Genomic DNA, 13,230 nt, shown 5'->3' with positions numbered 1-13,230 from the left:
ATATTCTGCACCAAAACTCCCTTCCCAAGGAGTTTTGGAACTAATCTTTATACAATTTCAAGAAGAAATTGAATATCTTACTTCAGTCACTATAGAGTTGCTTTTAAGACGGACCTGTATATGATTATTGTTTACGCTAGGGTTATAAATGAATGTTAATAAATGTTTACTAAGGTGAAAATATTTTACAAGAATTTAGGCACATATTTATATATTTATATTTTTATTTAGAATTAAATTATTACTTTTTTATATTTAAATTATTATTTGAAAATTTAATTTTTATTTGATTTGTACTTTTATATTTTATACTCACACGAGTATAAATTGTTCTGGAAATAAGTATTTTTGATTTTATATACGCTAATACTCAAATTTTACTTTTATATTTTTCTATGTTTCACTTATATTTTTATAGTCTTCTATGATTCACCTATATTTTTCTTTTTTTTTCGCTATGTTAAGTTGAAAAGCAGTCTAGGCTGATACTTCACCTTTTCATTGACCCTTAATTATTGTTCTAAATTTTTGTATTTCATTTTTATATTATGTCGATGAATAAAGACGATTATTATTATTATTATTATTATTATTATAATTTTGAACATTACAATAATCAGTAATGAAAAAACAGTTTTCCAGGAGAATAGTTCTGAATAGAATAGTTTTTGAAGGAGCTTTGTTTGTGCACTTTGAATGAATTAGGAAGATGATTGTAGAGATTGATATTCAATGAGTTTTTAATAAACCTTGTGAGTTTGTATCGAGGCTGTATGAACATATCTGCATTTCTTGTAGCGTGATGATGAATATCCTGATGTTGCGAATAGATTGATTTATTTTTATGGATTTCAAGTAATTGACTATATATGAATACCGATGGTAGTGGTCGTATACCCATTTTTTTGAAAAGCGGCTTACATTGATCTATATAATTGGCATTCATCAATATTCTGAGTGCTTTTTTCTGAAGTCTGAAGATTTTAATGGAGTGAGAGGAATTACCCACAAAACTATGCCATAATTAATATGTAAGTGGAACAAGCCAAATATGAACTTCTCAGGGCGTCAAGAGACAATACTCTATTTAGCTGTCGAAAAGCAAATATACTCTTAAACAGCTTCTTACTCAGATCCTCAGTGTGTACATACCATGATGAATTCCGGTCAAGAGTGAGTCCTACTAGTTTGGCAGTATCAACTGAGTTGTATAGTATTTTTAGATAAATGCCTGGGTGAAGAATGGTTTCTTTTGAAATGTTTTGACTTGACGGTTATTCATTTCAATCAGACAAAATTTATACCTTGGATAGAAACTAAAATACATTTCAGATACTATATTGTTTCAAATACAAAGAAACTTAAAACTGATAATAATGAAAAAAAATATCGATTTTTTATGCCTGACATTTGTGGTCGACACATTTCAAACCTTCCACGCAAATTGTGCTGTCGCCCTTTCCACATTCTTCACCTTCCTCTGAAATAAAAAAAAATGTATCAGCGAGCAGTCTGTCGATAAAAGTGATGATATATGAAAAGTAAAACATTTTCAAATGCCCAACGTCTGTGGCAATCTAGATATGGACGTGAAAAAATAAGTGGACACAGCAAACAATATAATAGGGAGCCCGAGCGGGGACTTCGGGATTTACTAAAGCGCGGCAGATTAATATACAGGGGAATACCTTGCAATTTGCCTGTGAGGGATAAAGGATCAGATTAGTAAAAAAAAATTATCATTAGAAATTCTCGAGCGCGTCAGATTGAGGTAGGGTGAGTTAATTACATGCTAAAAAGTGTATATTCTAGTAACCTGACAATTTGAGAGTGACGTAAAGAAAGGGTAGGGCAGCAAAGTTGTAAAAAAAATAACGTCATTTCAACATTCTCGAGCGTAGCTAATTTTTATCATTTTGAAGGAAATAATTCAAAGATAACGAAAAATATATAATCTGACGATTTCCGCAAGCCGAAATAACAAAAAAATTCGTCAATAAAGTTTAATGCGTGCAGGTGTGTGATACTTATGTTTTCCTCTCCGAGTTTCTATTCCTTTATTCTCTATTCACTTTTTCTCTATCTATTACTTTCTCACTCCGTCCCTACTCTGAATTCTGTTGCCATAACGCCATCACAGTTGATCACAGAGAGTCGTTCGTGATGAAGATGAAGATTAATTAATCAATTAATTGATGAATGTAGCCGTTACTACGTGGTAGGAAATCATAATGAAGAAAAGAGAAATTAAACTTTCTGTGTTTTCTACTACTTTTATTTGTAACTAACGTTACTGCAGTTTTGTCCTATAAGGACATTTTCAAAGTTATACAATATATAAGAACATTTTTAAACATATACAATATATAAGTTTGATATATAAGTTGAAAACTGCAGATTCGTCCTTATAGGACGAAACTGCAGTAACGTTAGTTACAAATAAAAGTCGTAAAAAACAGAGAAAGTTTCATTTCTCTTTTCTTCAATAATTAATCAATTTACCTAAAAAACATACATTTATTTATTTGCATGCTATTTCTTGAGCTTTTCAATTAATTAAGTTCAATTATTAAAAAAAAATATTGTTTTTATCAGATTAAGCGAATCCCTCCAGATAATCGTCAGATTATGAGACAGCACCTCTAAAACATAAAGATGAACCATATACATCTTAATCTGACGCGCTTGAGTATTTCAAAATGGCGAATTTTTTTTGCACATTATAATAATGGCCGCGAGTTTGCGTCAGATCGAAATCATTAGATTATTGAATGAGAGCCTTTTTTTGTTACACTTGACACCCCTTTAGAAAATCCGACGCGCTCGATTAATTTTTTTTCCTTTCACTTTTAACCCTTGCGTACAACCACTCACATCATGCAAATGATCAGATTAACATACCAACATTATTAAAAATACGTAGGACATTGATGCTATCAATATCTGACGCGCTCGAGTATGTCCATGCAACGTTATTTTTTTACATATTTAAAAATCTATAGCCGCTTCCCCCACCGATGAAAAGGTATATATTATATAACACTTTTTTCTTCTTATCATCTAAGCTTTGCAACCTAATATGTCTCAATGACGCTCGAGTAAATCCCCATTTTGCATCGTGGGCTCCCCTGCTAATATATACGATACAGATTTGTGTTGAAGTCGCTAGATTCATGGGCGCCAAGGTTACGGGGGAAGAGAACACCAGCCATAGACTGTGACTTCCCATCCACCGACAGTGGCGCACAGCAAAAAAAAGGGGTTTCACATCTTGACCTGGCAGAAATCAAATAAAAAGTGAGTGTATTAATTTCTTTGATATCATGATATCAATATGTCCTGGCACAACCAGTCATGGTGTTCTCTGATATGAGTCTGTTTCTATTTTGCCCTAACCATATTTCCGTTCAAGTTGGGCAGCCAAGTTACTGATAAATAGAACATTTTTGTTTTTGAGAAATACTTCGAATTTACACAGTAATTCATCGCGGCAAACTGAAATGTTTGCCCTTTCTACACGTGTATAAAGTTCTCCATGGTACAATCTTTATACTTTTCAGATTATGAACGGTGAAAATTATAACCTACCTTGGTATTTATGTAATTACCAAAAAGTAGCTCGGCCCGGGCTAGTCGATTATTGTCGGGGCTGGACGTGGGTAAGAAAAATATGTTTTTTTTACAGTCGAAATAGATAGAAAAAAGTAAGCTCTGGGGCGCCAGTTGAACGGATTCAACAGGGAAGGGGTGAAGAAATAGCCAAAAAGTCAACAACGAACCTCCAAGTTTGAAATTTATATTAAATTGATATATACAGTGCATTTTTTAATGTCCCCCCTTTTATTTTTTGAACGGGGATTTGGAATTGAAATTAGAGATAATTAATGCATGAATACTTCATTTTGAAGTGAAATTGACCCATATGGCGTCTGGGCGACACATCATTTTGAAGCTCCTTACGAATACTTCACAACCCTAGAATATGAAGTCAATATCTTCACCTACTACATAATGGAGGAACATTAATATCGATATTTCTAGAAATATTTCTTTTTATCTGCCATATGGTAATTCCAACAACCCGATAAGGTTTGTTTTAAGTTATTTTTTGTTTATAAAAATTACAAAATATGTCAGTACGACAATGAATATCATTGTTAAGTTAGAATATTCTCATTTAGTTTTCGGTTTTACGAGTAGAAAGGTACCACGTCAACAATCTCTAAAATGGTCAATTCTCGTCCATTGGAAGAAGAAGAAGCGATTTTTATTCACGGTGTGACACGTAATTTTCACGGTACCGAAAGGATTTTCAATGTACGTTTTCCAATCGTCTTATCTGTAGAAAATATTTAAGGGGAACTTGTATCCACAACTACTGGTAGTGTACATAACAAAAAGCCCCCAGGTCATCCGTCCATTCCGGAAAAACAGCAAGTGCTAATAATCGGTGGGATGGTAGTAAAACCTGAACAGTCTACTTATTCCGTCACGAATGTTTGTGAGGTGTCTCCTTCTACCTTGTGGAGACTTTTGAAGAGGAATAGGTATCATCCATACAAAATTAAAATGGTACACCAATTAACTGAAGATGATCCTTATCGAAGAACCGAATTCTGCGAAATCATGACGGAAACTATTGCAAGGCATCCTATCTATCTCCACAATATTTGTTTTAGTAATGAATATACATTTTTTTTTAAACGGCAATGTTCACAGACAAAATTGCCGTTATTGGAGTGACACCAACCCTCACGTTTTTCGGGAAACACATACCCAATATCCAGAAGAAATTAACGTTTCGGCAGGAATATTGGGAAACCATATTGTAGGACCTCTATTCATTGTTCAAAATTTAACAAGGGAACTGTATTTGAATATGCTGGAAAGTAGTGTTGAGCCTCTCATCACTAAAATCGTCGACGCGAATCCTAATGAGCTCGATATGGATATTGTATCCCAATAAGATGGAGTACCACCACTCCAGACAAGTAAGAAACTATTTGGATACTACTTTTCCCTTCAATATTCGGCATAGAATAATAAATATTGACATTATTGTGTTCGAAAATGTTCGGTGTGAAATATCGGATAGGCTGTTCATATGTCAAGAAGTTCAAGGCAACCATTTCGAGCATCTTCTCAACTGAGCTCAAGCTTATTACTTCATATTATCTAGTTAAATGTCAATGTATTCAGGTAATTATTAAAAGTTCCGCCATTTTGTAGTAGTTGAAGATATTGACATTATATTGTAGGGTTGTGAAGCATTTGTCAGGAGCTTCAAAAAGATGTCATGAGACCCTCCTTTTCATTTATTTTTTTTCCCAGACACCGCCCAGTAGCCATCTTGAAACTTTCATCTGTCAATTTCACTTCAAATTGAAGTATTCATGCATTAATTTCATTATCCCAAATTTCAATCTTTTGAGTTGACCCGTTCAAAAATAAAAGGTGGGGGACATAGAAATTCACTGTAGAAAGAAATATTTACAAACTCCACTACCAACTGATGTGTAATAACTCAAAAATGGATTTTCATATATTATTTGCAACGAACTAATGTAGAAAAAATCAGGCAAGTATATATGCATCAAGTTTAAAGAACCAATACTCAATACTAAAACAAACGTTTCGAGTAAATATATTAATACGCGGCTATAGGCCGTTTTGATCACGATATAACTACTGGGGAACTCTTATCACGGAACAATATTGAATCAAAATATTTGAGTATTTTAAACTGACACAGATAGATCATTACATAAATTGAAAGTGAGGGAACAAATGAGTAGTGAAAAGTAACTGTATGAATCTTAATCTATCCAGAACCTACTTTTCGATTAACTACAATTAAACTCGATTATTATTATTACCCCCGTCAGATGCACAGAGAAAAAGTAAATACTTAAGCCAGGGCCGTCGCCATTGGGGGATGGGGGAAGCCTCCCCCCCTGCTTTTTCGAAAAAGTTGGTAAATGTTGGGCCGTGAAGATTGAAAAAAATAATAGTAAAAAAATGAATGAAAATTGAAGAAATGAAAATGAAAGAAAAGAAAGGAAGAGGAAGTAAGAGAACAGTCCTGAACAGTTCACAAATTTTTAAGTGACAATTTCACGAAATTCACAACTTTTCGCTGTTTTTTCGACTTGGAAAAGTTGGGAAATTTCAGGTCGTGAAGATAGAAAAAATAATAGTAGAAAACAATAAGCACAATATTATTCAAGTGTTGTTTCCTTTCATTTGTATTGAATATTCCTATACATGGTGGATATGGTGGTCCAAAGTAGAATAATTCCCATTATTATTTTTATAATTACCAAAATTTATGTAGCCGTTACTACGTGGTAGGAGATCATAATGAAAAGAGAAATGAAAATTTCTATGTTTTTTACCACATAGTTTTTGTTTTGTTATTGTTTGTGCATACCCTAACGGGCATAAGTATTCAGCCAATCTTTGGATAGCTAAGTAAGAAAATTAATATATTATAGTAGTAACTAATTCCTGGGCTTTAATTTTTTCGAAAGTTGGGAAATTTTGCTGGTGGGGTTGGGAACATTTGGATTTCCTCCCTCCCTCTGGTTTTTCTTTTCGCTACGGCCCTGACTTAAACTATCCTCTACTTTTTAAGGAATGAACTGTAGACTTCAGCAATTAGACCGCTCCAAAATATATCATCAATATCAGGGCTTCTACTCACGGGGTATCATCATTTTAGATATTTTTTTATACTCGCTACGGTTCTCCGTTGGTACTTTCTAGAATGTCTCCTCATATCTCAAAGATCGACGTGTATGATGCGACTATAGCTTTTCCGAAGGATTTCTCCAATTACCAGATAAATATGCCTTGAAAGCTTTTTTTACCACCAAAAAATGAACAAAAGGTCGGACAGTGCTCGACGTGAATCTTTCACAGGTTGTCCAAAAAACCTCAGATGTTTTTAGGTTTCGGACGGTCTCTAGCTAGAGCCTTGCTTTCGTGTCGGCTTTACGATAGATACTAATCTGAATCCTTTCTAAATCCTGACCGTGAAAATCTCCTCGTTTTTATTTACCCCTGCTTGATAGATAACCCATCATCCCAGCAATATTTTGATAAAATAACGAACCTACAGGGCAGCTCGACTGATTCTTCTGAATTCAGAAATTTAAACCGTTACAAAATACCCAAAGAAGGCGGATAAAAAATTATTGTATATTGAACTTTTTTATCAAATTGAGTTTTTTCAACAATGTGACGACAAGAAATATTCACCACTTGTATTTTTTCCAAATTGGAACTAGTTTCATAGTCGACGTTGTAGATTATGGAAAAAATCAAGTTGATATGAAAGCATCAGATTTTATATAAAATGCCCACTATTATATATCGTATAACAACCGTTAACCTAAGATACCTTATTGATGAAAGTACATACATATTTGTCAATTTTATAAAATACTTCTGAAGAGCAGAAAACACTGGTTTTTCCAAACTGAATACTTACTTCTTTCGATATAACAACCAGGACAACATTCACAAGGATCCTGTCTCAAAACCCAAGGACCCCTTTCTTGAATTGATTCGCAAAGCGGAACTCCACATGCGATTTGAAAGCAGTTGGACGGCTTGCAGTTTTCTTGTTCCGCAGAGTGAACAACACCCAAACAAAGCAAAAATATTGGGATCAGAGCAATCGTCTTCATCTTGAATTGTTGTGAGAGTAAAGTACGAGTGATAACAATAAGAGTCAAGATATCACTGCTTATGTAGCATCGTCCAACAACAATGTCGCTTGTGTGGGGGAGAAAAAACAATACAAACAAGTTTGAGAAGAACGAAAGGTCAAGCTAAGTTGATCATGTTACAAGGTGTTCATGGTTAATAAGATATAATTGATAAAATATGATACCATAAAAACTGGTATTTATTTCAAAACTGCTGAAGTGCTTGGCGTTCGATTGTGTTTGCCCTAAAGTTTTGCTCTCAAAACTTCAATATTATAAATTATCTACAGGCAGTCTTAAACTGACGAAGTCCTATCTGGACGACAGACAGCAAGCTGTTTACTTGAATGGCAAATTTACTAGCTTACTTCCTATTGAGTATGGAGTTCCCCAGGGGTCGATATTGGGACCGATCCTTTTCTTGATTTACTTGAATGATATAAGATTTAGTGACACAAGTGCTAACTTCGTGTTGTTTGCTGATGATACAACTGTATCAATTTCTGGAAATAATATTGATACTTTGCGTACCACATTCGAGGATACTCTGACAAATGTCAGTGAGTGGTTTGCCGTAAATAATCTTAAACTTAATGAAAATAAGAGCCAAACAGTCATTTTTTCGTTGCGCGAAGTGCCAGATATCAGTAACCCTGAATATGTTAGGTTTCTAGGCGTATACATTGACCCCAAATTGACTTTGTAAATGGAATGTAAATATTGATAGACTTATAGTCAAAATATCCAAAAATACTTATCTCCTGAGGAACTTACAAAAAGCGGTATCAAAACCAGTTCTGAAAACAGCTTTCCATGGGATTATTCGTTCTCACATATCGTATTCAGTACTTGTCTGGGGCCATGTGCCCAATGCATCAGATTTATTTGGCATCCAGAGAAGAGCAATTAGGATTCTTGATAACCTTTCTTACAAGCAAGACTGTAGAAGTAGCTTCATAAATAATAAAATACTTACACTTCCATCATTATATATTGCAATGCCTGCTACATGTTAAAAAACATATAAGAGGTTATACTACATATGATGCAATCCACAGTTATAACACTCGAAATAATTCAAATCTGTATCTCCAGAACCATAGAGTCAACAGAATCAGAACTGGCGTAAATTATTATGCTCCAAAAATGTATAATTCGCTTCCCCAAAATATCAAAAATCTACCTTTGAAGGAGTTCAAATACAGAATCAATTTTTTTTTAATTAAAAAAGCTTTTTATTCCTTAGATGAATATTTTAGTGATGGTTTTCGAGGCATGTAATAACACTTAATCATATATATTTTAACTTGTTTTATATTTCTATTTCATAGTTAGTTTGTTTTATTTGCACAAATGTATGTATATCTATAGTAATTGTCCATTTAACCAATCAAGTTATCTGAATATTTTATATTATGTATTTATAGATAAGCAATATCTGTTATGACCTGTGTAAACTTTGTACCAAATATATACTACTACTACTACTACTACTACTACTACTACTACTACTACTACTACTACTACTACTACTACTACTACTACTACTACTACTACTACTACTACTACTACTACTACTACTACCACCACTACTACTACTACTACTACTACTACTACTACTACTACTACTACTACAACTTCCTTTGTGTGAGATCAAATATCAGGACCTGGCAAAAATGGCCTACATCAGCTTCATCGAATCACGAGTACTCATTTTTCATGCTGATGGAATTAACCGAGTTGTGTTGCGTTGGCAAAAACGAACAAACTAATATGTAATTGAGAAATCAGGTATTCCATTTTGTTGGCCTTAGATTTACGATGATAAAATATCAACATGTCAACTTCCAACTATGGTTAGAGGAAAGTGACCAAATATGGAATACAATTTTGTTTTTTATGCATAATTTGCACAAATATTATAAATGAAAGACGTGTCTACTATTTATTAACAATCATTTATTTGCCCTCAAGTTTGTAATCATTTTAGGTTACATTGATAAGTTCGACAAAATTTTTCAAAAATTAACTAACCATAAATGTGCCTATACAGTGCTTTTCTTTAATGTCCCCCCTTTTATTTTTTGAACAGGTCAACTCAATAAATTGAAATTTGGGATAATGAAATCGATGCATGAAAACTTTACTTTGAAGTGAAATTGACAGATGAAACTTTCAAGATGGCAACTGGGAACCATTTGGAAAAAAAATTAAATGGAATGGCTCCTGATAAATGCTTCACAACCCTAGAACATAACGTCAATATCTTCAACTACTACAAAATGGCGGAACTTTTAATAATTACCTCAATACATTGGCATTTAACTACATAATATGAGGTAATAAGCTTGAGGTCAGTTCAAAAAAAGGTCGAAATGGTTGCCCTGAACTTCTTGACATATGAACAGCCTATCCGATATTTCACACCGAACATTTTCAAACACAATAATGTCAATATCTCTACAGATATTTATCATTCTCTGCCGTATATTGAAGGGAAAAGTAGTAGATTTCAGTGACGAGAGGTCAACAGTAGTTTCCAGCATATCTCTACAAATATTTATTATTCTCCGCCGTATATCTAATATTGAAGCAGGTTCAGTTTCATACCGCATTTGATTCAAATAGCCCCATAAAAAAAGTCCAAAGGTGTCAAATCTGGCGAGCGCTGGCAATTCTGTAGGACCTCGACGGCCAATCCAACGACCGGGAAAAGTGGTGGTGCTCCATCTTGTTGGAATACAATATCCATATCGAATTCATTAGGATTCGCTTCGAAGATTTCAGTGATGAGAGGGTCAACATAGTTTTCCAGCATATTCAAATACAGTTCCCCTGTTGAATTTTGATCAATAAATAGAGGTCTTACAATATGGTTTCCCAATATTCCTGCCCAAACGTTAATTTCTTCTGGATATTGGGTATGTGTTTCCCGGAAAACGTAAGGGTTGGTGTCACTCCAATAACAGCAATTTTGTCTGTGAACATTGCCGTTTAAAAAAATGTACATTCGTTACTAAAACAAATATCGTGGAGATAGGTAGGATGCCTTGCAATGGTTTCCGTCATGATTTCGCAGAATTCTATTCTTCGATCAGGGTCATTGGTGTACCATTTTAATTTTGTATGGATGCAACCTATTCCTCTTCAAAAGTCTTCACACAGTGGAAGGAGGCACCTCACAAACATTCGCAACGGAATAAGTAGACTGTTCAGGATTTACTACCATCTCATCAATTATTTGCACTTGCTGTTCTTCCGGAATGGACGGATGACCTGGGGGCTTTTTGTTATGTACACTACCGGTAGTTGTGGACACAAGTTCCCTCAAATATTTTCTGCAGATAGGACGATTGGGAAAATGTTCGTTGAAAATCCTTTTGGTCCCGTGAAAGTTACGCGTCGCACCTTAAATAAAAAGCGCTTCAATTCATCTTCCAATGGACGAGAATTGACTATTTTAGAGATTTTTGACGTGGTACCTTTCTAGTAGTAAAACCGAAAACTCAATGAGAATATGATGATGCTCATTGTCGTACTGACATTTTTTGTAATTTTTATAAAAAAAAAAATAACTTTACAAACTTTATCGAGTTGTTGGAATTGCCATACGGCAGATAAAAATGAATAATTCTAGAAATATCGATATTAATGTGTTTGTCTTCATGAAATTATTGAATGTTCCGCCATTTTGTAGAAGGTGAAGTTATTGACTTCATATTCTAGGGTTCTGAAGTATTCGTCAGAAGCTTCAAAATGATGTGTCACAAGACCCCCCTTTCTGTTTAATTTCTTTTTCCAGATGGTGCCAATCGTCATCTTGAAAGTTTCACTTCAAAAAAAATCATTCAAGCATTCATTTCATCATCCCAAATTTCAATTTTGAGTTGACCCGTTCAAAGAAATGCACTGTATATGGAATAGGTGCACTAAATATGGAATACTACAATCACTATCAAAAATTAACCTCACCTTCTAAGATATTCTTCGAAAACTTTGGTGTGTCATAGATAGGAACACAAATTATTTACAAAAATCAAAAATCCAGGTATCAAACTTTGGCCCGGCGCCAACACATGAGGCACTTATTCCATGTTTCCCCATAAGGATGATTCGAAATTAGCATACCACAGAAAATACCAGAGCCTGGAGCTGTTTATCCTATTAATGCAACAGGTTCACTTTCTCCTCCCCACCTTCTCATCATCTGAATCTGACATAGGCTTAGTCTTCTCTTTTGGTTTCTTTCCTTTAGATTCCTTCTCATTCTGGTTATCATTCCTGTTTTTCGCTAATTTATTTTCTTTTTCTTTTTTTTTTCTTGCTTTTGTCTATGAGGTCAATCTTGTACGGTGACGACGTGATGAATGGTGCAACAGATGCCTCTTTTCCTCTATTAGAAAATCCGGAAGTTGCGAGTACAGGTTCATGCCTGGGCGTGACAACTTCAGTTAAAGGCGTAGAGTTATCAGTTGTTCTTAAATTGGCCATCGATGTCCTTCACGTTGATGACCTGATGTCATTGATGTAACATTGACTGTGCAACCATTTTAACTACATCTTGTTGCGTCGACCGTGGTGAAAATATTTTTATTCAATGGCCATAAGCCAGTTACATGAAATCCATTTGCTGAAATCTCGCCAGTTCACACTTTCAAGAAGCTCTGCCAAACAGCTCAACAACATCATGAGGGCTAAATGGTCGATTATTGTCTCTAATCCACATGAGTATTTCTTCACTGTAATAGGGTTTTTGTGGTCCTATAAACGTTTTATCTAATGGCTGGAGTTTGTAAGTAGTGTGAGGAGGTAAAGACACAATTTGGGCATGATTTTATCCAGCAAGCTCTATCACGTCGATGTTACGAGTGTGAGATAAATGACCATCTAAGATCAGTAATCCTTTCGATTCCGGAGTAGGGTTTGTATATTTCATGAAATATTTGAACCAGTCAGTGAATATGTTCATTTGTATCCATCCTGATAGATGTGCAACGCCAACAGCACCTGGGGGACTGCCTCTCATTAACTGATGACTCATATTCTTGCGTGGGAATATAATATAGGAAGGCACAAAATGACCAGTGGCGTTCATGGAAACGACAATCGTTATCAATGAACCCCTTTCCGCTGAAGTAAGTGAAGCTATCTGACGTTTTTCTTTATGCCCAATTACTTGGGGTATCTTGCTCTGTACTACGGTAAGCCCAGATTCATCTACATTGTATATGCGACTTGGGCCATAGTTTCCTTGAGCATAGACGTCTTCAAGGAGATTAAAAAATGAGTCTATTTTTTCTTTGCTGAAACCAAAGGCTCTAGAAAAAGACGTGCCAGTTGATTTTCTAACTGATAGCTTGTCCTTACGCCGTTTCAGAAATAATTTAAGCCATTTTTTCCAGCCATGTCAGCCTTACCAAATGGATTTTTCAACTGATTACGCTTTGCTAACATGTACGCTATTTTTCGAACATTATTTCTCGTCAAGCCATGAAATCTGCTTTCCATCGTCAAAATG

The 13,230-nt window shown here is 34.6% G+C and overlaps 1 protein-coding gene across 1 annotated transcript; it reads right to left on the bottom strand.

Annotated features, from left to right (window-relative positions):
* Positions 1-1,324: 1,324 nt before the first annotated feature.
* LOC141484817 (uncharacterized protein DDB_G0272420-like) lies at positions 1,325-7,744 on the bottom strand. The gene is made up of 2 exons (XM_074180253.1): positions 7,493-7,744; positions 1,325-1,480 (listed from the first exon to the last, which is right to left on the bottom strand). The coding sequence occupies exons 1-2, from the start codon at positions 7,689-7,691 to the stop codon at positions 1,398-1,400; spliced, it is 282 nt and encodes a 93-aa protein (XP_074036354.1). The 5' UTR covers positions 7,692-7,744; the 3' UTR covers positions 1,325-1,397.
* Positions 7,745-13,230: the final 5,486 nt, after the last annotated feature.

The sequence above is a fragment of the Leptinotarsa decemlineata genome, unplaced genomic scaffold, assembly GCF_025532065.1.
Source record: "Leptinotarsa decemlineata unplaced genomic scaffold, Ldec_3_MD MMD2_tig00026294_RagTag_RagTag, whole genome shotgun sequence".
Taxonomy (NCBI): Eukaryota; Metazoa; Arthropoda; class Insecta; order Coleoptera; family Chrysomelidae; genus Leptinotarsa; species Leptinotarsa decemlineata.
This window is presented reverse-complemented; position numbering and strand designations above follow the sequence as displayed.

Coding starts and splice junctions, on each gene's coding strand:
- LOC141484817 (XM_074180253.1), bottom strand. CDS start 7,691: ATGAAGACGATTGCTCTGATCCCAATATTTTTGCTTTGTTTGGGTGTT. Junction 1,481..7,492: donor TGGTTGTTATATCGAAAGAA/GTAAGTATTCAG, acceptor TTTTTATTTCAG/AGGAAGGTGAAGAATGTGGA.